Here is a 24,255-nt window from a genome sequence, read left to right as displayed (position 1 = left end):
GCGCGGACACACGGAGCGATCCCCACCGGGTGGGGGACGCTTGGGAACAAAGGGCCCGGGAGGCGCTGTTCTGGCGCTCCTTGTGAACCTCCTTGGGGGTGACACGAGCTGGGGGTGGGGTGGGAATGCTCAAAGGGCCAAGAGGGAGGAAAGCGCGTGAGGAGGTGGAAGTGGCGCCCCGGGGTGGGGAGAGGGGCGCACCGGAGACGAGCGCACGGGGGCTGGGACCGGGAGGGTGCGGGGGGCTGGGCCCCGGCGGGCCGTCCTACTCCTCCTCTCCAGCCCTCCGCCAGGCCTCAGCAGCTCCGGGGCAGCTCCGGCCGCGAGTCAGCTGACGCGGGGGGCGGAGGAGCTGTCAGGCGCGCCCCGCCCTGCGCCGCCGGGCCGCGGGGGCCGTGCAGCCATTGGCCAGCGCTCCCGGCCGCCTGGGCCCCCGCGCCCCTGTGACATCAGGAAGGCGATAAAAGGCGGCGGCGGCTCCGGATCCAGCACAGCTGCACCGCCGGGCTGCGAGCGGCTGTGAGCCAGAGAGCCCAAGAGCAAAAGAGCTAGAGAGCGAGCGGCGGGCGCTCGCCCAGCACCTCCCCTCCTCCTAGCAGCGCGCCCCGCTCGCCTCTCCACCCGCCCGGCTCCGCCCGGCCCGACCCGGCCACAGCCCCAAGCTCTCGGGTAGAGCGGGCAGCCTCGGGATTCTCTGGCGCGCCGCTGCGTCCCCAGACAAAGGCTTGGCCGGCGGCCCCGGCCCGCTGCGCCCTCGGCTCCCCGCCTCCCCGGCTCGCCGCTCTTCGCCCGCGCGCTCGGCTCGGCGCGCCCCGGCCCGCTGCAAAGTTTCCCGGGCGGCGGCGGCGACTGCGCCCCGCATCAGCGATGGCCGCGGAGCTGAGCATGGGGCCCGAACTGCCCACCAGCCCGCTGGCCATGGAGTACGTCAACGACTTCGACCTGCTCAAGTTCGACGTGAAGAAAGAGCCGCTGGGGCGCGCAGAGCGCCCAGGCCGGCCCTGCACGCGCCTGCAGCCGACCGGCTCGGTGTCGTCCACGCCGCTCAGCACGCCGTGTAGCTCTGTGCCCTCGTCGCCCAGCTTCAGCCCGACCGAGCAGAAGACCCACCTCGAGGACCTGTACTGGATGGCGAGCAACTACCAGCAGATGAACCCCGAGGCGCTCAACCTGACGCCGGAGGACGCCGTGGAGGCGCTCATCGGCTCGCACCCAGTGCCACAACCGCTGCAGAGCTTTGACGGCTTCCGCGGCGCGCACCACCACCACCATCACCACCACCCACACCCGCACCACGCGTACCCGGCAGCCGGCGTGGCCCACGACGAACTGGGCCCGCATGCACACCCGCACCATCACCACCATCACCAAGCGTCGCCGCCGCCGTCCAGCGCGGCCAGCCCCACGCAGCAGCTGCCCACCAGCCACCCCGGGCCGGGGCCGCACGCGGTGGCCGCAGCGACGGCGGCAGGAGGCAGCGGCAGCGTGGAGGACCGCTTCTCCGACGATCAGCTCGTGTCTATGTCGGTGCGTGAGCTGAACCGCCACCTCCGGGGCTTCACCAAGGACGAGGTGATCCGCCTGAAGCAGAAGCGGCGGACCCTGAAGAACCGGGGCTACGCCCAGTCGTGCAGGTATAAACGCGTCCAGCAGAAACACCACCTGGAGAATGAGAAGACGCAGCTCATTCAGCAGGTGGAGCAGCTTAAGCAGGAGGTGTCCCGGCTGGCCCGCGAGAGAGACGCCTACAAGGTCAAGTGTGAGAAACTCGCCAACTCCGGCTTCAGGGAGGCGGGCTCCACCAGCGACAGCCCCTCCTCTCCCGAGTTCTTTCTGTGAGTCGTGGCGGGTCCCGCCCCCGCCCTTGCCCCAGCCCGGACTCCCTGTCCCGTGTCCCCAGCCCCGGACCTTCCCGGCCCCTGTCCCTGCCACGGCCCCAGCCTTGACCTGTTTGACTTGTGGGAGAGGGAGGAAGGGCGCGCGGGCGGGCGGGCAGGCAGGGGACTTTGGCCAAGGCGAAAAGCAGCGCGCGCCAGCGCCGTCTTCTAGACTCGAGCAGAGACAGAGAGAGACGAGGGGGTGGGAGGTCTCGGAGCAACTTTTCTCCCAGGCTGGAGGGCGGTGAAGTCCAGTCCTGAGGAGTTGCCAAGGCCCTCCGGAGACTCCGGGCTTTCTGAACTTTGCGCGTTAAACCCGGGCCTCCGCTTTACTGCCCGGTGCGCAGTCCGCCCCAGGAAGAGAGCAGCGAGGAGAGAGGAGGGGCCCCGGGCGTCCCGGCAGGTGCGAGGCGAGGCTAAGCGGAGGAAGGACAAATGGACCTGTCTTTCCAGGGTCCAGAGAACACTGGCCCTAAGTCTCGAGATGCTGGCCTCAGTTAGGACGTTCGGCGCGCAGATCTCATCAGTTTTATTGCCTGCTCGATTATATAGAAAAAAATACGAAAATCTGCATTAAAAATATTAATCCTGCATGCTGGACATGTATGGTAATAATTTCTATTTTGTACCATTTTCTTGTTTAACTTTAGCATGTTGTTGATCATGGATCATAATCCCCTTGTTTCTTTGGGTGAGAAGGGATAACAGTTCCGAAACTCCGGCGGCTAAGGGCGCCCGTGCAAGTTTCAGTCCCGGCTGTCGGCTTGTAAATACCCGCCCGGCAAACTGCATAAAGAAAGTGGCCGCAAGCTGAGTGTCTTTGTTTGGGCTTATCATTATGACATTTTTTTTTTGTACGTAGAGAATTAAAAGTTTTGGGCATTTTGCATCGGCACCAGAAAACAACCTTGTCTTGGGCCATCCTTGAAAGTTGCATTTTCTCGCCACCTTCACTGCCCCCAGTCAGTCCTCTTTTCCCTACTGCTTTAGTTTTCTATTTTGTTGGTGTTGAAAGAGAAGAGAGGATGGGGGTCCCAACCTCTCAGGACTGGGGCACGGCAGCTGCGAAGTTCCCCACCCTAGAGACCTCAGGGTGTGCTTGCTTCCCACCCTGTCTGCAAGCCAAATTGACACCCCGAACAAAAAAGGAAAGCAAACTGTCTTCTTGTTAGCTTTTCCATGTATCCAGAACCATCCCCGGGCCCTTTGCAATCCCCCCCCTGGCCCCGCACTAACTGCAGGGACTGCAGGATCCTAGGGTGAGCCTTCTCTCGAGACCCTTGCGGATCATGTCTTGAGCTTGTGTTGAACCACCCGCCTCACTCAGGATGTACCTAAACATTGGCAAGTAATTTTGCAACTTTCAAGTGCGTTCTTTAGACCAACACATTATGTGTTTCTTTACTTGCTTTTGAGATAGCGGATGAGTTATTGGTGGTATCCCCCCACCCCCTTCCTTTGATTGTATAGTAGTTATAGGGAAGATCTGGGTGTTTATTTTTTCTTTTATTTTTTTTTTCCTGCAGGTCAGTAAAAGGATTTAAGTTGCACTGACAAAAATACCAAAATGAAAGCATATTTTTTAGTTCCCATTTGAAATTGCTGGCGCTGCTGGCCAGATGCATTTTTGAGTTTGTATTAGTTGATAAATTAACAGTAATAACAAGATTGTATGAACCGCATGGTGCTTGCAGTTTTAAATATTGTGGATATTCGTCCTGCATCAGAAACGAGCTTCGGTTTTTACGGATTCAACTGTGTTGAAATCAAAGTTGCCGCAATGGAAATTGTTTTTATTTCATGTAAAATAAGGGATCAATTTCAAACCCTGCTTATGATATGAAAATATTAAAACCTAGTCTATTGTAGTTTTATTCAGACTGGTTTCTGTTTTTTGGTTATTAAAATGGTTTCCTATTTTGCTTATTAAAACCATGGAAATGGTGTTTATTTAGAGGACTCTGCGTTTGCATGACTTTGACTTTGTCGTCTGGCACCTTCAAGAGTCGCACCAACTCTGGGGTCTTCTCGTCATCTTGGCCAATGGAAAAGATGTCCGGACAAATCTGTCCCTTGAGTGAGTGAGCATGTGTGTATGTGCGCCTCAACCGTGTTCTCTGCTTCTCACCCTAGGTACAGATGCTGGTCGGGAGCTGGCTTGTGAGGTGAGAGGGCGCTGGTCCAAAGGCCTTGGAGACTCTGGCCGTGAGGCAGACAACACCTTTGTGGGGCTCTCAGGCTGGGCATCGGGACCAGCCGGCTAGTCTGCTGGCTTCAAGGTCGAGGCCGGCAGAGCCAGGGAAGCCTCTAGGAGCTGCAGCCCTGATGGGGAAGCAGGGTCCTTCCGGCGTCCAGTCCCAGCCAGCCCCCAGCCTCTGCTCCCCCGCCTCTCCTTTCTCCTGTTCCCGCTTGTTTCTCCTGTTCTGCCCAGAAACAGAAGTCCTGCTCTCACAGGAGGCCTGTCCCCCTTCCCCAAGGGCTTGTGGGAGCAGGTGGAGCCCAGCGGCCAGGTCCTGGGGCCCCAGAACTCTTTAGTCAGGAGGTCCCTCCCTGGACCTATTTCCTGGGGCGGTGTGCCCAGGGCACGTGGGCAGCTCAGGCCTGGATCCTCCGAGCCCCGCAGTAGGGTACTGGGTTGCTGGCCGTGGATTTCAGTGACTCGCTGCTTCTGGTTTGGGGAGGGAGTTTGGGGCATCGTTTTGGCTCAGCCAATACCTGTGTCACATTCTGAATATCCCCACTGGGAAGGTGGCAGCAGAAACTTTCCTTTTCTGAGCCCTTAGCGGATGCTTCAAAGAGTTGTACCTGCCTAGGTGTCCCCAAACCCCTCCTGTCCTCATTGGAGTCCTGGTCAGAGTCCTCCTCAGATCCCCCTCCCCCGTCAAAACCCAGAAAAACCTCTGTGTTCCTTTGGCTACTTCAGTCCCCGAGAGGTCTCCAGGGTCCTCAGACCTCATATCCGTGGAAGGCAGGCACAGCCTTCCAGCCCTGGGGGTCTCTGGCTGGGCATTCTTAGCATGGAGTTTCAGGATTCCAATGGGGAGGTGTAGTGAAAACCCTGGAGTAGAGCCTCCGTCTGGGAGAAGAGTCTGGGAGAAGAAGGGGAAGTTGAAACTCACTGGGATCCATGGAGGGCTGGGGGTGGGCAGGCTGAGAAGACCAGGAGAAAAGCATCAAAAACAAAAACGAAGCATGCAAATTTTTAGCAGTAATTTACATTTATCGAGTGCTTTGGTGTTGTTTAGTGGAAGTCTGGGGTTCTAGCTCAAATTTAATTCCAAGTCCCAGTTCCTTTCCCCAAACCAAAGTGGTGTCTGGTGCGAAAGGGTTTCTTTGTGATCCGAAAGGAGGAGGGCCCCTGAGTCCGGCAGGGGGTAAACTGTGTTTATGTGTGACTAGGTGAAGGACCAAAGAATATGATTTGCTGGGTACTTGCACGTGCAAGTGTGAGTGCACAGAATGTGACAGGAGCATATCTGCATGTACAAGAGTATCCCCTTTGGGGCAAAAGGGGCCTCATCCAGGTGGCCCGGCTGTCCCCATGGCTGGGAGAAACCTTGCTGCGTGGCTCCAGAGGCCGAGGGGTGGGAGGGCTGAGGCCCTAAACAAGGTGGCCAGACTCCCTTTGGAATCATCTGAGACCGACTGGCCTCCTCTTGCCTCTCCGAACCACGTCAACCCATGTAGGCAAAACCTGCAAGCTGGGAAGGGAGGCAAACTCCGAAGCAGGGGTCTTTCTTACCCGTGGCACAGAGATGTAGACACCTTCCCAGGGAGTGACACCATCACGCCTCATCCAGAAAGACACAGTGGCCCAGGCGGGTTCAGAGCGCAGAAGCTGACAGTCCCCCGCCGGCCCCAGTCACACACTGACCTGCAAACTGGTGCACAGACCCGCACACTCTGCGTCCTCATTGGTGCCCACACAGGCACTGCCAGTGCCTGCGCCAGCCCACCCTTTGAGCACCAACAGGCCCCGGCGGCACGCAGAAAAGCGGGGTCGAGGGAGCGCGCCGGCCCTCGCAGCCCCCGGCCCGGCCGCGTCCCTGCCCGCACCCTGCGGTCCGACCCGCCGAGGTGCCGCGGATCCGAGCCCACAAGCTCCGGAAAAGCGAACCAACTTCCGAGGCGAGTCAGAGAGCCACCCCGGCGGCGCCCCGCAACCCTCACCCCATTTTCTAACCCCACTTTTCCCCCTAGGCTCGCGGGTTCCTGGTGGTCCTCCCAGCCCCCGGGGAAAACCGTCCCTGCGCCAGGAGTTCTCCGACCCGGCCCTGGTTCCCGTGTAGACAGGCCGGCGCTGGCTGGCACTCGCGCCGCACGCGGAGACAGACTCACGCGGACACTGGAACGAGCGCCGGCGGCACCCGCAGGCCCCGGGACGGTGGCTCCGGTAGAAGCCGCGTCCCTGGCCGGGGTCGCTGGGGCTGGGTCCCGTGCGAAGCCCCCCTTCTCGCGATCCTCGGATGTCTCGGGTCTGCGGGGGCTGTGCGGGCGGGATCTGCCGCCGCCACCCTTAGCGAGGAGAGTCGTGGAGGGCGCTTCCCCGGAGCCTCGGGTCTCCAGACGCCCCGCAGGGGTGGGCCCCTTGGCCTCTGGAGCCATGCGGGTCCCTTTCTGGGCGCCCCGGGGCCCTCACATTCTTTTTTTTTTTGCCCTTTCCAATTCCTTCAGCCCTTCCATAGCCTGTGTCATTTCAGAAAACTTGCTCCCTTTTCTTTCCTGCCTTTTGTCCCGGTGCTGGCTGGAGGGAAGGGCTGCGGGAGCCATCCTGCGGTGTCCCGTGTGCCTTCCGGAGGAGTGGAGGGATGGACGTGGAGGTCTGGCTACTGCCAGGGCACAGAGCCTGCAGAAGCAGGCGAGGGGCCGTGGCCGCTGCAGCTTCCCAGCCTTTCCCTTCCAGCCTTCCGTCCGGGGCAGGGGCTGGCTGGGGACCGCCTGCCTGCAAGGTCCTGCTGGCTGGAGAGGGGCCGAATCTCAGCTTTCGTGGAAAGGGTCCTCTGGGAAGGCTGTGGCAGGGCCCTGAGACTCAGGGGGTCCTCTTTCAGGCACAGAGGGGCCTCCCTCAGCCAGCGGTCTTTGGACACTTTTGTGGTGGGGCAACCCCCCATTCTGCCAGAGGCCCCGAACTCCCACCCACCCACTCCAGCCTGTGCCTGCCCAGGGTCGCTGGACACGCGTTCATAGTGGGAGCTGCACGTAGCCCTCCCAAAGACACCAGGCCAGTTGCTTGGCTTTTCTTTGTGGCCCGGAGCTCTGGCTTCTGCCACAGCAGGCCTGTCCCCTTCTCTCCATCCCCCTCCCCCATCTGCACTTGCACTTCCAAGCTCTTTCTCTCAGGATCCTGGAAACAGCTGGATTTAGAGATTCTAGTTATTCCCTTTCAGGCTTTTAGATGTAAAACTTGCATTCTGGGTCTTTCTGTTTTCAGAACGGAAAACCCTGAACTGGCTTCTTGCGTAACCCTCTCCTCTGCAGGCGGCAGTCTGATCGCAGCCTGGCCCCTCATCCCAGAGATAGTTGTGTTTGGATTTGTTATGTAAGAAAGGGAAGATTAGAGGTTTGCTTTGCCCCTCCTCCCCCCACCAAAATAAAAGTCCTTGAATGGCACATCCTATAGGCAGCATCTTTTCCAGCAGCTGCCCTCCTCAAAGAAGTCCCTCTGATTTGATTCGAAGCAGCACCGCCAGCCCTGAATCCAGTGTAGCACTCTCAGGAGCCATGCTAGCTCCCGTGAAGGGAGAGTCCTGTGTCCCAGGTGTAACTGGCCTGCGGAAGCAGCCACCACGTGGCTCCCGGAGTGGGACTTTCCTGGCTCAGAGGCCTAGGCTCCCTTTGAAGAAGCAGCAACTGCTGCTGGAATCTCATTCATTCTACAGTCCCTGCCTCTGGGAGCAGGTGTCCAGACTCTGGCAGGCATCCCTTTTAGCCGGAGCGCACATACGCTTCAAGCCCCGACATCTTCTCCATGCCCTCCATGCCTCCCCCATGCCCTACTCAGGTTTTCCAGGGCTCAACACCCATTCTTAAAGCCCTATGTGTCTTCTCCATGTTTTAACACGTGTTATCTTAAAAGACACAGCTAGATAAGAAAATTGGAACTCACTGTCCTCACTTGGAAGAAATGAAATATATGAATAAGTTGCTGCTCCTGTACGGAAAAGTGCCTAAATTAATAAGAGTTCCTTCTGAAGGGAAGCTCAGTTTTAGGTGCCTATCTGCATTCTTTGAATGTGAAGTTATTTTCATGTAAAATAGAAGCTGCCCTTGGGCTGGAGGGGCTGCCACAGAGGCAGTGGAAAGAGACCTGGTACTTCTGGAAGGAGCCAGTTTCAGAGTGAGAGGGTGGTGGACTTCACAAATCCAATATTTATATTTTTGTGTTTTCCTTTCGGGAGCTCTATGCATCTTACCAGGGCTTGGACTCCTTCCAGGAGTTGAGTAGGAAGCTGAGTAGGAAGCTGGAGTGTGCCCTTGTCCATTGGGAATCAGGATCCCAGGGAACCGAGAGTGCAGGCTGGCAGAGATCACTCTCAAGTGCTTCTTTTCCTGATCTGCCTCCTTCCTCCCCTGAGCCCGCCATGGTTACGGTGCCCTGAGACTCCACGGGGGAGGGGCCGTGGGCCTGGACTGCCCTGGTGACTCAGCTCTGCCTGGCTGGAGTGGGCAGAGAAGAGCTGCACTGCCCTATGCAGGGCTTGGCATCTGCCCTGCTTTGTGTCCCAGGAACCTGAGACTGGTGCTCGTGTCCCTTTCCGTGGACACGGCAGGCCACAGAAGAGGCGAGGCCAAGCCACGGGGCTACTTGCACTGTAGCACTTGGCTTGGCTCTGTGCAGTGTGGCTTACCACTGACCACATGCCAGAGGTGGGTCAACAAGGCCATCTCTTGGCCCAGGTCACCCAGTGGAGGATCCAGAAATTGAGATCCCAACCATCTGATGCCAAAATTTCCATTTTTGCCCCCAAACTCTACTACAAGTTCTTTGTCTCATTTCTAAACCCTTGGGAGCTTAGAGAGTTTCAAAGGGCAGTTTGGGGACAGTTTCCTTCTAATTTCCTTTGCAGAGAGGTCACTTTCTTGGGGGGTGCACTTTCTGCTCTGGAGCCACAAGACCCCTGTTCGCCAGGGAGATGGGTGGTGGGGACTTGGAGGTACAGCAGGACAAACAGAAGGTGTCAAGGGGAAAATACAGCCCTGCCACTCATTTCAGTCACTGACAGAATAACAAGCAGGCTATCATGGGGCAGTGTGTGTGTGTGTGTGTGTGTGTGTGTGTGTGTGTGTGTCCAGTTTGGGCATCATTGGCCCAAGATGTTCATGTTGCTTGCAGTTAATCAACAGTCCTCTCACCTTCATCTGTTCTCAATTGAACTTTTCAGTTCATGTATCATAATTACCAGAGCAAGTGTTTAGAGGAGAAGCTGCTTCTAGGTGAGGCAATTTGATGTAATCAAACACAGCTTAATGGAAGCTATTTTTTGGGTGATTCTGAAGCTTTGGACACACTCAGGGCAGGTTCAAGCATAGATATACATATGCACACACCCACGCTCACATATGCAGAGGCAAGCCCGTGTGGACACTCATGTTCAAACACAGAACTCACATGTGCTTATTTGCTATATACACACTCATGCTCCTGGATATATATATGCCACATATATTATATGTATGGGCAGAGAAGTGTACTCACATGCATATATCCATGCCTAAAAGCACATATGTGTGTCCCAGTGCCTATGCACATGCACTCACACAGTAAAATACAGTGTTCACAGTGGTGCACGTACCTGTATCGATTTATCCTCACACTGAAACACACCTGATGACACATACACATTCTTGTAAAACGCAGGCATACCCGTGTACATCTCCACATACTCACATTCACATACATACGTGTATTGCTCACTGACCTGCCCATTCATTGACATACAAGCACCATGCAACAAGTGATGTGTGGCACTGATGGGGTTAATGGAGGCCCAGACTGCCATAAATATTTATAGGAAGCACTCAAGCTCTCAAAGTGGGAGAGGAAACCTCTCCCCACAAACCCCGGTAAATCATGCAGTTGCTGCATGTTACCTGTCAGATTCAGCACCGAGCAATTCACGACTTTGTCCACGAGGTTGGCCACATGTGTGCTAGAGCCCACGGCACTCTCCTCCATGCCTAGCCAGGCTTCCCAGCAAATGTGCCAAGGTCAGTCCAATTCCTAGGGCTCTTCTGCGAGCAAAAGCAGGGCTGGAAGTGGAGGAGAGGCCGTTTTTGAATACCTGGGGCTTGGCTTATGCAGTGAAGACAGAACTTACCCTGGAGGGAGAGCATGTGGGGGCCTTGGTGAGGAGTTGGATGCAGGAGTCGGCTGGGGGTCCTGGGTTGAGGTCGGGTTTGTTGCCTCTGAAGCTGCTACTGCTCACCCAGGAGCCTGCTGAGTGGCAGCTCTCCACAGTAGCTCTAACCCCAGGCTTGTGAATATTTTGCTTCCAGCAGCTGGGCCATCCTAAAACCATTCATCCGCTCATTGAATGAATGTTTGTTGTGTCTTTTCCTATGTGTCAAATGCTGTGCAAGGTGCTAGCAATACAATGAGCAAAACTAGAAATAATCCCTGCCCTGATCGAGTTTATAACCTAACAAGAGAGGGTGGTATCAGCTAAATATTGTACTAATGGGCATACAGTCTTGAAAAGAGATAACTGTCATGGAGGAAAGTTACATGGCCCTCTAAGAGCATGTGACAACAAAACTGACCTAGACTGGAGGGTGAGGAGTCAGCAAGGGCTTCCCAGTTGGACTGATGTTTGAGCTGAGATTTGAAGCCTGAATATGAGTTATCTAACTCAATCAGGTAAGGAAAAATATGAGACCAGCATTGTTGAATAAAACTTTATATAACGATAGAAACATGCCTATCTGCACTATTCAAAAAGGTAACCACTAGCCACATGTGACCACTGAGCCCTTGAAACATGGTTCATGCAGCAAAGAAAGCAGATTTTAAGTATCCTTTAGTTTAATTAATGAAAATTTGAATAGCCACATATGGCTAGTGGCTGCTATAGTGCAAGTCTAGGCTGAAGGATCAGCATGTACGAAGGCCTGTGGCAGGAGGAAGTCTGGCACACTGCAGGAACTGAGAGGGAAGCCGGAAGGCAGTGAGTGAGGGGAGAAGGGGCCCAAGTGAGACTGGAGCCATGAGCAGGAGTTGGATGGTGTAGAGCCTGGAGACTGCCCTACAGAGCTATAGGAAAACTTTGAAAGGTTTCCAGCTGAGATTGCACGTGGCATAATGAGATTTACGATTCAAAAATTATAAACCTTAGGTCAGATCAAATGGTTTCTTGGCTTGGATCCTTCTTTGCTGATATTGGAATTTGGCCCCACAGTTTTGGGTGTCTCCCTAGAATACTTGGGACTTACAGAGCGAGAGCGAGAGAGGAGAGAGGAGAGAGAACTGGTTGGGCTAACCTCCTCCTGCCCTCCCTCCCACCAGAGCTCCACGGTAGTTTGGGTAAAGGGTGGATGTGGTGGAGCCTTCTGTAGGCACTTCTAGAGCACACTGGCATCTGGTTGTCCTTTGTTTCTGGGCAAAGGCAAAGATTACACTCTCCTGCCCCCTTGCAGTTAGGTGAGGCCATGTGACTCGTTCTTTCCAGTGGGCTGTGGGTGGAAGTAACTTGGTTCACTTCCAGGTTGAGATATTTAATTGCTCTTGCGAGACCTTCAAGCACTCCCTTCCCTGCCATGGCGACCACAGAAACCATATGTTCCAGAAGGTTCATCTCTAAGACGGTTTGACCTCCCTCTGCCTGGGTCCCTGAGTGACTGTGAGGAGCAGAGCTCTCACCCACTGACCCAAGTTGGATATGCAGCAGAAGCAAGAAATTTGTTATGTTAAACCACTGAAATTCTAGGGTTGTTTGTCATTACATCCTAGCCTGTGCCATCACCACAAACCACAGTGTACTTGGCCAGTCATCCTCTACTAGAGACCAGGCAAGAGAAAAGTGATTTGCAATGTCAGATCCTGGGCCATGAGAGGCCAGGAGATGCACATAAGGCTTCCATCCAGAGGTTAGGAGAGGCTTCCCGGAAGAGATATCATCTTAGCTGGGCTTGAAAGGGGATTTGGACAGGCAGAGGAGGGGCAAAGGTCCTTCAGGTGAAGTAAATGGAAGGGGCCTGGGTTGGGAAAAAGTGAGCCTCCGTTTGGCAAGAGCAGTAGCTTGTAAACCCTTCATTCAGTGGCAGATCTCTACATGAAATTTTATGCAGAAGCCTGATATACAAAGTAGATGAAAGCAGAGCTATGCACTATGTAGGGGCAGGTGGCAGTGGCTTGGAAGGCCACTTCTTCCTCTCTCGCCACCCCCTAGCCTCTAAGAGTGTCACTGCTTTGATTTTCTCTCTATTTTCTCTCCTGTCCCACTCTCTTCTGGCTACACTGGCCACCTTGCTTTCCAGCATATTGTCCTTGCTGGGGTCATTTGCTGGAACTTTTTCTTCTGCTTGGCCCACGTATCTCCCTGTTTACCCCTCATCTCCTTCAAATCTTTGCTGAAATCTTACCTCCCAGATGGGGTTTATCCTGACCACCTAGTTAAGGTGGCGGCCTGTCCCTTTTCTTCCCTGGCATGGCTGGCTCACCTTGTTCTCCTGGCTCCTTTTTCTCCATAGTACCTATCACCTTAGAACTTTGGATTATTTATTTCAAGTATTTCTCATTTACTTCCCCTTCCCATCAGCACACAAGCTCTGTGAGGTCAGTATCCAAGGACTGCTTTGTTCACGCGTGTCCCTAAGCACTATGTGTGGTGCCTGGCTCTAGTAAGTCCTCAGTCAGCCACGATTTTGTTGAATGAATGTGTGTGGAGCAAAATGTAAAGAGGAAAGCAGCAATATCAGTGAAATTATGGGTTTGAGCTCCTGGCTCGCCCTCTCTTGCTTCCTCCCTCCCCCTCTCTCCCTCCTTTCTTCCTCCCTCCTTCCCTCCTTCCCTCCCTCCCCCTCGCTTTCTCTTTTCCCCTTCTTTTATATTTATCTATCTATAGCATCTATCTATATATTAACCTTATCTAGTAATCACCTATCTACATATTAATATTACCTGTCACTATCAAAATTAATCTTGTCTATGATCTAGGTTGATATAAATCTCATCTATCTTCTATTATCTACTTGCCTATATTTTTTGAGCATCCATAAAATTACATAACCACTAAAATGAAAAAAGAGATGGTCTGTGTACCATCCGGGAAACTCCTGTGTGCCATCAGTGGTACAGGCACTGTACTTCAGGATGTATTTTGGTGTCTGTGGGGAGTGAGAGGCTGACATCTGATGTAAGAGGCAAGGAGATGAGTACTGGGTGGGGAAGGGGTGAAGTTGGGGGAAGGGAGAGCAGAGCTCAATCCTACTGTCTTCCCCTAGAAAGAATTAGTGGGTCTTTGAGGAGAAGTAGGCTGGGGGTGAGGCCTGGGGCCAGGGGCGTTAGAGAAGGTCTCCTGGGGATTCTGAGGACATGGCGCTCTCCAGCATCCATCTGCTTTCCCGCCTCCCTCCCCTCTCCCAATGTACCCTTCTTTCCTTCTTCTAGCTTCTAAGATTATATGAAAAAACTAACAAATAAAAAAGCCTCTTCCTCCCTGTTGCTTTCTGAGTGAGAAGAAAGCCTCTTAAATACTTTTGTCCTGTTGACAAGTTATTTTTAAAAAGAAATACTATCTCTAAATCCAACATATGTAATGATATATTTTTTCAAGAAAACCTCCCAAATCAACAGCTCTCTTGTTTTAAGCAATTGCTGGGATTCGGAGAGCAGGCTGTGTGGTAAACACACTTTTGTAAACATCCAGAAAAGATTGTATTCAGTGTCCTCAAGTCAAAATCACCCCCCCACCCCACCCCAGCTTCTATTTTCTGTTTCATTGCCTCAGGAAGAGGCTCTCTAAAAGTGGAACCCATAAGAGGAGAGACCGACATCCTTCCAGTAGGACATTTCTCTGGGCATTTAGGGCTGGGAAATCAAAACTCGGGCTTGAGCTGTGCCCCGCCCCCACCCCTTGCGTCACCCTTTTCTGCAGACATGGGGGGGGCTTACAGGAAGGAATCAGCATGAATGTCACTAGATCCATTGAACAGCTATGGAAATAGATCCAGGGAATCTTGTCCCCAAGTAGAGCTTGGGGGGGGGGGGCGGTACTTCTGCAAACACCACCAGGCCAAGTCGTTCCAGTTCAGGAGAAACAAGGTGATTTGGGTCTGATTTTGCTTCCTTTTCTTCTCTCAGTGGTCCCCTCCTGTCTGTCTCCACCTCCGCACCTTAGTGTGGAATGTCCCCGCTTCTTTCCTTGTCAATCCCCAGGGTCTTATAAATCATCTTCCGGGACCTCCATCCCCCCACTCCTCCAGGACTGTCATTTAAAACTCACCTCTGATCACGTCACTGCTTTGCTTGCAAAATCAAAAAAGTCATTGGTCCATCTTTGCCCCAGAAGAGAACAATGTGCCAAATTTCAGTTCCGCCTAAACTGTGGCGTTGGCAGTCCCAGATGCTGGTTCAGACTCTCAGGCAATTTGGGGAAGATGGAAGGGCAGAAGCAAAGTGCAGAGGCCCCTGGCAAGAGCACGCCTGCCCCTTGGCTGACTTCCCGAGGGCACCCATGTTTGATGGCCTGCCCAGCTTTTGTCTCCTTCAAGGTCCTCAGGGAGTGACCTTGCCCTGGGTTTTAGACTTTCACATCGTAGGAAAGTTACGTATCATCAGGATGTGGGCACCATATATTTAAAAGACCTGCTTCCTTTGGCTTGAGGTCTCTAAAAAGGATGGTTCCGTCTTCTCATGCGTGCCCGGCATTCCTCTCTCGGCTTGTACGAAGAAGGAGAGTGCACCAGAAAACTAAAGAGTCAAAGAGTCCTGCTTCCAAAAAGAACAAATATTAGCTTAGACCTTAGGAAATTGCATATATGTAGTAGATTCTTTCTGCAGATTATAGACCTCTGAGATTGAAGTTGGTTCTTATGAATCTTCCAGGGCATATTATTAAAGGTATAGTTTGTAGTTAGCAAAGCACTTGGTGATTCGGGACCCAGAATGGGGTCACTAAGCGCACCCCACTATTTTCCTCTTTTCCAGGAAGATTGTGGACTGAAGATTCCTCTTTGACAAATCCTTTCCATGTGCCGGGCACTGTTAAGTGTTTTATAAATATTACCTCACCTAGCATTAACACTTTGAGGTAGGGGACATTATTATTATTATTTAGAAGTAAAAGTCTTTATTACTTAAATCCAGTCATAATATCACAAATACCATTTCAGGAAGGGATGCAACCATCCCACACTAACTTAGGCACATAGAATTCCACTGGAAATAAATATCCCAAACTTGCTGTCCTCCAAACCCTTTAATTCCAAGTCTATGATTCGGTAGGGGATAGTATTATCCCCATTTTCTGGTTGAGGAAACAGAATCTCAGAGAGGGAAAGCAACTTGCCCAAGGACACACAGCTTTTAAATGGCAATGCTGGATTTTAAACCCAGGTAGTCTGAACTGAGTCTATGTTTTCAACTTTTATACTCTTCTGAGTACGTGAATTTTTAAGTGCTGAAAAATGCTTCTGGGATTTTACTTGGTAGTGACTTGACTCTGGGAAAAAGGCCCCCTTCTTTCTTACCTTCAAACCATTTGTGCCCAGTTGGGAATATTGCTTTTAAATAAACTTTTTAGAGATATTGGCAATTAGTTCTGCTCAAAAACCATGGATGGCTCCCCATCGCCTCCAGGGAATCTTCTGAATTCTTTAGCTTGGCTTTCAAGGCCCTGCACCCTCAGCTCTGGTCCCAGTTCAACCCAAGCCCAATTAAGTTTCTCCAGCTCTATGCCTTCACCTGTGCTTTCCTGTGAGGCTCTCTGTCACCCATGTGCCACCCCTCTTTGGGACCCCTCCTCCAGCCATCATTCCAGGCCACAGCAGCTGAATACCTTTCCTTGCTCTGAAATCTCTGGAGCTGAAGTGGGGACGTGCTCAGGTTGTGGAGAAGAGAGCCCTGGGCTCAAGCCCAGCCCCTCCTCTTACTGGCTGTGGGGACTTAGGCAAGTCACTTCACCTCTCTGAGCCTCCATTTCCTCTTTGCTAAAACACGTCTCCTGGTTTCAGGAGGGATCATTTGAGATAAATGATGCCTGGTGTGTGGTGAGATGCAATGGGTGGTGGCTGCTGTGATGACCGCCGGACATGGCTGGGCTGGTTGGTGGCAGGTCTGAGCCATCACTGGTTCCCTGCAGTGCCCAGGGCCAGGTCTCAACAGGAAGGAGCCAGGGAATGCTCCTAGAAGCAACCCAGGAGGGATTAAACTTTAGACTTAGCTGAAAGCCCAAGTTTAGGCACTGCAGCTAGGGAGACTTTCAAACAGGTCTAACTGGTTCTTTCGGGGATCACTGACTCAATTTGCCCTGGAATCGATTGGCAGGGAAGGCCCTGGAAGGTGTTCTGTGCAAAACTCAGCAGGAACCCCTAGGAAATGGGATTTGCAGTTATGAATGTACTGCTGCTGCTGCCGTGGGAAGAGTCTGAGGTTGCAGCCCTGCGTGAGAATATTCTTGCTCCCATAGGCTTTTCCCCCACATGCTCAGAGCCCAGGGAATCTTGACTGGCAGGGCTTTCCAGTATTTTCCGGGGAAGAAACCTTTGCATGACTGCAATGTAAACTTTTCCCCCACCCTGGAATGCTACAGGGAGAGAATATCTTGAGTGTTTAGACCAAGCACTTGGGTCCCCGACTTAGTGACAACTCAGCCTGTTGGCTGTGGCCATGTTTCTGTGAGTTTGTGTGGGATGGGTGTGCCCTGGTACACACATTTGCAAATGTACATAGGAGCGTGTGCCTGGGTCAGACAGCCGCCTCTGTCCCGTGCTGACTCTGTGCTCTCAGACAAATGTTTTCACCTCTCAGGGCTTCAGATTTCACCTCTGCCAAATAGAACTATAGTAATGTCAAGATGCTAAAGGTATCGTGAAAATCAAGTGAGAAAATGCATGCAGTATTTAGCACCAGCCCTGATATGTAGTAAGTGCTCAACAGAAATGACTGCTGTTTTCACTGTATTATAGATATAACACAGGTAAGCACATGGATGGGAGAGTAGACTCTGCAACCAGACCATCAGCTCCAATATTTTCTAATTCTGTGGTCTTGGACAAGTTACTAAATCTCTCCATGACATAGTGTTTCATTTGTAAAGTAGGGACGATAATACCTGTATCTGCCACTCTGCGTTGGTGTGGGGACTAAAGGAAATGATGTCACAAAGTGCTTACAACCATGGCAGATGCTTAGTCCTTTGTGTGTTAGCTAATTGCTCTTATTAGCATCATGATCGTTGTCATCATCATCACCACCACCACCATCATCACCTTCCTCATCGACATCTTCACTACGAACATCATCACTTTGCTAGCCATTGTTAGGGTCCAGTTTCTCCTCCAGTGGAAAATCTGCTGGTGAGGAGGGCTCCAAGTCACTTGGTCCAGTTCAGAACTGAGACAGAACTTGATGAAGTCCCATGTGTCATTCAAGATAGCATAGGGCCCTAGTTTGAATCCTGCCCAGTTGCCTCCTGCCTTGGCCTCTCTGTTCACCAAGTGTGGTTAGTTACCACTTATCCCTCCCTGGGCACTCTGAGGGGTTGGTGGGGAACCAGCCCCCCACCCCACAGTCTGCCTGCTGGTAATGACACTGGGCTCCTTCCCCAGCCAGGAAGGACCCAAGAGCCTGCCTGGCTCAGCCTCCTGGGCCCTGAGCAGCAGGCTGCTGTCCACTCTTGCCTCCCTGGAAAGGGGCTCCAGTCCAGCGCTCAGGAGAGCAGGGCCAACCTTGCTCGTCTGACAGAGGCAGGGGCTCCTGGTGGGGGCGGGGCCGGGTCCTCATCCTGCCACATTGGCAAGACCCGGCCTCTACAGACTGACGGTCCTGGGCTGAAACTCTGGCTCCATGACCCGGCTGGCCTGGGGAGGCCTTGTAATCTTTCTGGGCCTCACTTTCCTCACTTGCAACTTGCTATAATCATATTAACCTGGCAGGGTGGTAAAAGAGAGATGAGGAGGGAGTGAGAAAACACACAGAAAGCAGCAAGTGCAGTGCCTGCCCAGAGCGGGCACTCGCCACCCAATATGCCCCCTTTCTACCTTCCCCTCCAGCACCCTCCTGGTCTCATGGGAGTCCTAGGGGCAGGAGATGGTCAGAGGCATGAAGGGGGCAAGGGGGCTCCCCATGCAGGGCCTTCTGGAAGCACGGAGAGGGGGCAGAGGTGGGCTGGGTCTAAGCCCAGGCTCAGGTGAGCCTGCCCCCTCTCAGGTGTGAGCACACCTGCTTGCACCTGCAAGGCCCATCGAACTCTCTACCTCTAACGACTGGAGATGGGTTTTTAGCACCAGAGGTCTGGGGCTGCTCCACTGCCCACTTCCCAGAGTCCCCAGGAACCTGGAGGGCCGTGAGCAGGTAGCAGGCCACTGTCTCGCAGTGGGGAGTGGGTGCGTATGTCAGGGAGAGTGTGCTCATTTCAGGCACGAATCTGCTCATTCACTCAGCTGCACCTACTCTGTGCTCAGTGCTTTTGCATCCTCCTCACTGGCTCCTGTGCCTTCCGCATAGGGACCTGACATGCTGTGAGCGAGTGCTCCTGGGGACAGCTAAGGAAAAGGTAGGGAGATCCGCCTAAGCCTTGCTACCTGGCAGCTAGGATTTAAACTAGGATGTCTGACCCCGTGGCCTAAGGGGTCCATACCCCAAGGTCCTGGCCTTCTGGGAGCCCGGCAGTTTGTGGGGGGTGACCAAGCCTTATGGACTCTGAGGGGCAGGATCAGGAAGACGGACCAGGTGGGTAAAGAGCTTGGAACAGGAGCCATGAGGAGGAAGAGACACGGCGGGGTGGTGGGAGCAAGCACGGGGGAGGAGGCAGCACCAGGATCGGAGGACAACTGGGCAGATTGAGCTGAAGGCAGAAAGTTCCCAGAACAGTGAGGGGTCCTGTTTAGCTGGAAACTAGGCTCTGGGGAAGCTAGGACTGGAAAAAGGTGGTGGCACTCAGGTCCTAGGGGGCCTTGAATGCTGGGATCAGGAGTTTGGGGATAACTCTGTGGGGATGGAATCCTGCTGCCATCTTTCTGCTGTGGGACCCAGCCCCTGGCCACAGCTGCCTGACGCAGGGATGGACAACCTGACCCAAGCCAGACTAATGAAGATGTTGCCTGGGAAATAGGCCTCTGGATTCTGGAGTGTAGTTGGAGTGGGGCAGGAGGTTAAATGGGGAAGAGCTGAGAAGGGAGAGCTGAGGCAGCCTCGCTGGGCCTTTTGCATGAAGAACCAGAGAAAGGTTCTTGGCAGAGTGGGAAGAATGAAGCCAATCGAGAAGGCAGAGGAGGTTTAAGATGCTTAATGAACTGGCTATAACTGAGTGAGCCAAACCATACAGAAATGAATGAAAGATAGAAGGCAGAAAATAAAAACAGGGTAGATGAGTAAGATGGAGCCAGAACTGAAATGATGACATAAAGTCCATGCTGAGATGGGCCATCGATTTGAATCTGGGCTTCCTAGTGGCCTACAGGAAGAGGGACATAAGGTCACCTCTAAGATCCACAGTGCTTCTCAAGGCAAAGCAAACCCACTGCTCAGGAGAAGAACAAGCACTGAGGGTTCTGGGACTGGAGAGGCATTTTTCTGGTGGATTGTGAAGTACCTGGGCAGATTTTTGCTTAGTGAGGAGGTGAGTGGAAGCTGCAGAGTCTGCTCTGGGACTTAGGAGACTGGATTCTGGTCCTGACTTCCTCTGTGGTCTTGGGTAGTTGCTCAACCTGCCCAAGTTTCCTGTGCTACACCACAACAGCACTTTGAGGGTTAGGAAGGTGACATAACTGATGGACGCATCAGACACAGCATCAGTGGCTGGTCAGTAGGACCTCCTGGCGTCCTTCCCTCTGAAAGCCTTCCCTTTAATTAAGCTTAACTTATTTTTTAAATTTTTAATAGACTTTATTTTTTGAGCCACTTCATGTTCACTGAAATTTATGCAGAAAGTACAGAGAGTGCCCACATACCCCCTCTCCCTGTCCCCCCACCTCCACCGAAGTTTTCTCTATTATCAACATCTTTTATTAGCGTGGCACGTTTTTTACAATTGATGAACCAATATTGACACATTGTTATTAACTAAAGTCTGTAGTTTACATTAGGATTCACTGTGCTGTGGTCTATGGGTTTTGACAAATGCAAAATGTCATGAATTCACGATTACATTATCACACAGGTAAAAAATGCCCTAAAAATGCCCTATGCTCTTCTTGTTCATCCCCTACCCCCCAAACCTCTAGAACCATTGATCTTTTTACTGTCTCTATAGCTTTGCCTCCTTCATAATGACATGTAGTTGGAATCCTACAGTATATAGCCTTTCCAGACTGGCGTCTTTAACTTAGCAATATGCATTTAAGGTTTCTCCATGGTTTTATTTTGTGGCTTGATAACTCATTCTTTTTATCATGGAATGAAACTCCATAATTTGGATGTGCCACAGTTTGTTTATCCATTCACCTATGGAAGGGCATCTTGGTGGCTTCCAATTTTTGGCAATTATGAAGAAAACTGGTATAAACTATCTGTGGGCAGGATTTTGCGTCAACATCCGTTTTCATCTCATTTGGGAAAACACCGAGGAGTACGAGAGTACGATTGCTGGATCGTGTGGTAAGCCTATGTTTAACTTTGTAAGAAACAGCCAGACTGTCTTCCAAAGTGGCCGTACCATTTTGCATTCCCATTAATTAAGCTTTTTATTACTCTCTTGCCCTCTCCTTGCCGTGAGCCAGGTCCTCCTAGGGTTCCTTTGGGAGCTGGGCACAGCCCATGTCGCCTCCTGAAAGCAGCGGCTGAAGCGCACTGCAGCGCCGGACCCCACTGCCAACCCGCGTGCCCGCAGGCGCCTCTGCTCCTGGCCCCAGCCCAGGCCGGCCCAGCCCAGGCCCCATCTGTAGACTCTCAGCACCCTCTAGATCTTCTGTACACAGATCCCAGGAATAGATGGATCCTTGTCTGTGCAGTAAGTCGTTTTAGCCTCCACCTCCTCTCTGGAACTCACGCACCAGGAGGGCACGGGGTGCATGTGGGTCTGGAACGCCTTCTGCGTGCCTCCTACATAGCAGGAGCTTGAAATATATTGGTGGAATGGAGGAATGACTTGAATGGAATCTTGTACCAGCCCCAGGGGGTCAGAATCACTACTCCCATTTCACAGATAAGGAAGCTGAGGTTTCGCCTCATCTTTTGATCTCTTTACCGGGTCAATTTCTAATCAATCTTCAGGCCTCAGCTGAAGGGTCAGTCCCTTCGGGAGACCAGGTCTGCCACTCTAGACTGGGCCAGGCAGCTCCACCCCACATCACTGACCCCCACCTCTCCTGCGCTCACTTGGATTCCCTTTCCCACCATTCATCTCACTGGTAACTGTTCACTGGGTTTCATGATCCTCTTGGCTTCAGGAAGGATCAGTTAATTAATGGGGCCTGACATACAATGAACATACAGAGCCTCTTTTTACAAATATTATTAAGACTTCCAAGAAGGTGACAGCAGAGCCTTAAACCGGCTATAGGGCCCTGTGGCAGTGCCCGGGTGGCACGCCCATGGAGCCGGTCCTGATCCCTTCTAGGTCAGGTTTACTGCTGCTTCCTCTTGCCCCAACCTAACGCAGAGCCTGGTCCTCATTGGCTTCTCATTTAAATATTAAATGAACGAGTGAACAAATGAATAAATGAATGAACATATGTGAATAGAAGCTTTACAACCTCACTGAGCCTCATTTTCTCCATCTGTAAAGTAGGCATATCTTGCTTCCTTCCCAGGTGGGCTGTAAGGTCCCTCTGAGCCCTGAGGCCATGGCACATGTCCTGGAACAAGTCAGGTTCAGGTGGTCACAGGACAGTGCCCAGCCCTACCTGGGGCAGAGAGAGGCAGGCTGGTATGGCCATGGACTCTGTTCTCCTCAGCACATCTCTGATATCGTAGTCCTACTTGGGTGGTACCCAGGGCCTGGGGAGAGGCAGTGGGCCTCCCCTTCCTCTAAACCTTATTTATTGAGCACCTACTTTGCATCCAGTACTGGCTTAGGTACTTTATGCTTATCTTTTTAATTTTACCCTCATTTTGCAGATGGAGATGTCAAGGATCAGAGTAAAAATGGCACGTCCAAGGTTGCTCAGCTGATAGGGGAAAGAGTCAGCCACGGAAGCCAGACCTGTCACCTCTGAGACTGATGCCTGCTGAGAAGAGAAATGCACATCCCAAGGCGATTTGTGTGCAGAACCTTCTGTGAGTGTGTGCGTGTGTTGCAGGACGTTGGGTAACACCCATGTCTTGGCTGCAGACGCTGCTGACCTTCTCTGCAGCCCTGCTGAGTCCTGGGGCTGGGAGAGCAGGAGTCCCTGGCCGGCCTTGACCACAGTCAGTATCAGGTGTACCTGGTAGTACTTGAAACTCTGAGACAAACGTCACCCTTTCTGTCCAAATAGGTAATACTTGTACTTTTTTTGTCTTTATTTTTTAAGATTAGGGAAATAATAGTTTTTGAGCTTAAAACTGCACCAAGAGTTTTGGCACACCCCATATAAGCTAGCTGTTTGAAAAAACCCCAAACAAATGTATAATATCCACAGAATAAAGGGGTCAGAGGCCCTTACTTTCCCGCCTCCAAACCAACGTGAATTGTATATGCATCTATCCTTCTACCTTCCTTTCAAAGGCCAAAGGGAGACCTCGCACGTAAAAAACTGGAATTCAGGTGTCTTCACAGGTAGCTAATACTATCTAGTTTGACACAGGTCCAACTCCTCCATATGGGCTTATATCCATCCAATTGCCACCTATACCTTGAATTCGGAAACTTGGCAAGAGCGACACTTTTTTAAAAAAGTGAAAATGGCTCCAACCTATACCCGGAGGTTTGAAATGTACCCTTTCCCCCCCCTATTGCTTAGCACTATGTTTTGCACATCTTGTCTGTGCAAAGTCTGACCTCATGTTTTTTAACAGCTGCATGGTGTTCCAGGGATTTACAATGTGAAGCGCTGACCTTTACAATAAAACATCAGTGGGCACCCTCTGGAGTAGAGTGGGTAAAACAGGAGACTTCAAAGAATTGTCCTGCTTGGGGCGGCTCGCTGTGGTCAGCCTCGCAGGTGTGTGGGCGTCTCCCGGGGCCGGCCTCAGCCTTCAGAGGCTCTTGGTGGGAGGCTCTGGTCCAGAATATGGCTGGGTTCTCCATGCTGGAAAGCATTCTCCCCCCACTGATTCTCACTCTCACATATGCACACATGTACGCCCTTGTGCGCGCACGCACACACACACACATGCAGCTCTTGATGCTGGAACAGCCTGCCCTGCCATACACCCCAGTGCTGTCATAAATGCAAACCTGACCAGAACAACCCTGATCCACTGGGATGAGCATGTTGAAGCATGTATTGTGCCCTTACTCTTTGCCTAACTATGTCATCAGAGCATCACATTTTTGCCTGTGGTCCTCAGAACCTTTCACAGATGAGGAAACTGAGGCTTGGCAAGGGAGAGTTCTCCCCCACAGAGATGCTGTGGGTCAGTGGCAGAGCCTGAGTCACATGTGTGTTCCTTTTGGGATATGGGAGGAGTGACCCAAAGCCTGGCTAGATATGGGCTTGGGCCTGAAGCTGGGCTGCTCAAACATGGAGACTGTAGCTCGTCCAGCTCAGTCCGGCTTCCTCTGGCCTCTTCCAGTTGCCCAGGGTCCCAGGAGGGATGCAGAAGATAGGGGTTTACTGATGTGACACAACTGCAACAAATATAGAGCCAGGAGGGTCTTTTCCCGTCCTCTCCTTGGGCCATTTGTGGCAGGCAGAATCATCCCCATTGGAGATGTCCATGTCCTCACTCCAAAACCTGTGAGTATGCTATCTTACCTGGCAAGAGACTCTGAAGATGCAATTAAAAGAAAAGGTGCTGAGCTGGGAGATTAGCTGGGATTATCCGGGTGGGTCCAACATAAGCAATAGGGCCTTCAAAGCAGCGAAACTTTCCCGGCAGTGGTTAGAGGGAGAGGTGACTATTGCGGTGGGGTCAGAGGTCAGCTTTACTGGCTTTGAAGGTGGAGGAAGGGGCCACAAGGCAAGGAATGCAGGTGGCCTCTGGAAGCGGGAAAGGATGAGGAAACGGATTCTCTTTTAGAGCCTTCAGAGGGAATACACAGTCCTGCCGACAGTTTGGTTTCAGCCCAGTCAGATCCATGTCGGACTTCTAACCTGCAGACTCGTATAATGCATTTTGGTTCTTTTAAGCCACTAA

General features: G+C 52.4%; 1 protein-coding gene across 3 annotated transcripts; it reads left to right on the top strand.

The window, feature by feature from the left end:
• The first annotated feature begins 499 nt into the window (after positions 1–499).
• Positions 500–23,361, top strand: MAFB (MAF bZIP transcription factor B). Of its 3 annotated transcripts, XR_009183226.2 has the most exons (4): positions 500–1,835; positions 4,011–4,042; positions 20,754–20,983; positions 22,093–23,361. XR_009183226.2 is itself a non-coding variant. In XM_004475097.5 (2 exons), exons 1-2 carry the CDS (start codon positions 868–870, stop codon positions 4,039–4,041), a joined length of 999 nt encoding a protein of 332 aa, XP_004475154.1. In that variant the 5' UTR covers positions 500–867; the 3' UTR covers positions 4,042–4,111. The 3 variants fall into 3 exon arrangements, 2 of the variants coding, with proteins under 2 accessions (XP_004475154.1, XP_004475152.1); XM_004475097.5 differs by lacking the exons at positions 20,754–20,983; positions 22,093–23,361 and having other exon boundaries at positions 4,011–4,111; XM_004475095.4 differs by lacking the exons at positions 4,011–4,042; positions 20,754–20,983; positions 22,093–23,361 and adding an exon at positions 3,404–3,836.
• The last annotated feature ends 894 nt before the right edge of the window (positions 23,362–24,255 follow it).

The sequence above is a fragment of the Dasypus novemcinctus genome, chromosome 24 (assembly GCF_030445035.2).
Source record: "Dasypus novemcinctus isolate mDasNov1 chromosome 24, mDasNov1.1.hap2, whole genome shotgun sequence".
In the NCBI taxonomy this organism is placed as follows: Eukaryota; Metazoa; Chordata; class Mammalia; order Cingulata; family Dasypodidae; genus Dasypus; species Dasypus novemcinctus.
The sequence above is the reverse complement of the archived record's forward strand: the minus strand, read 5'-3'. Positions and strand labels throughout refer to the sequence as shown.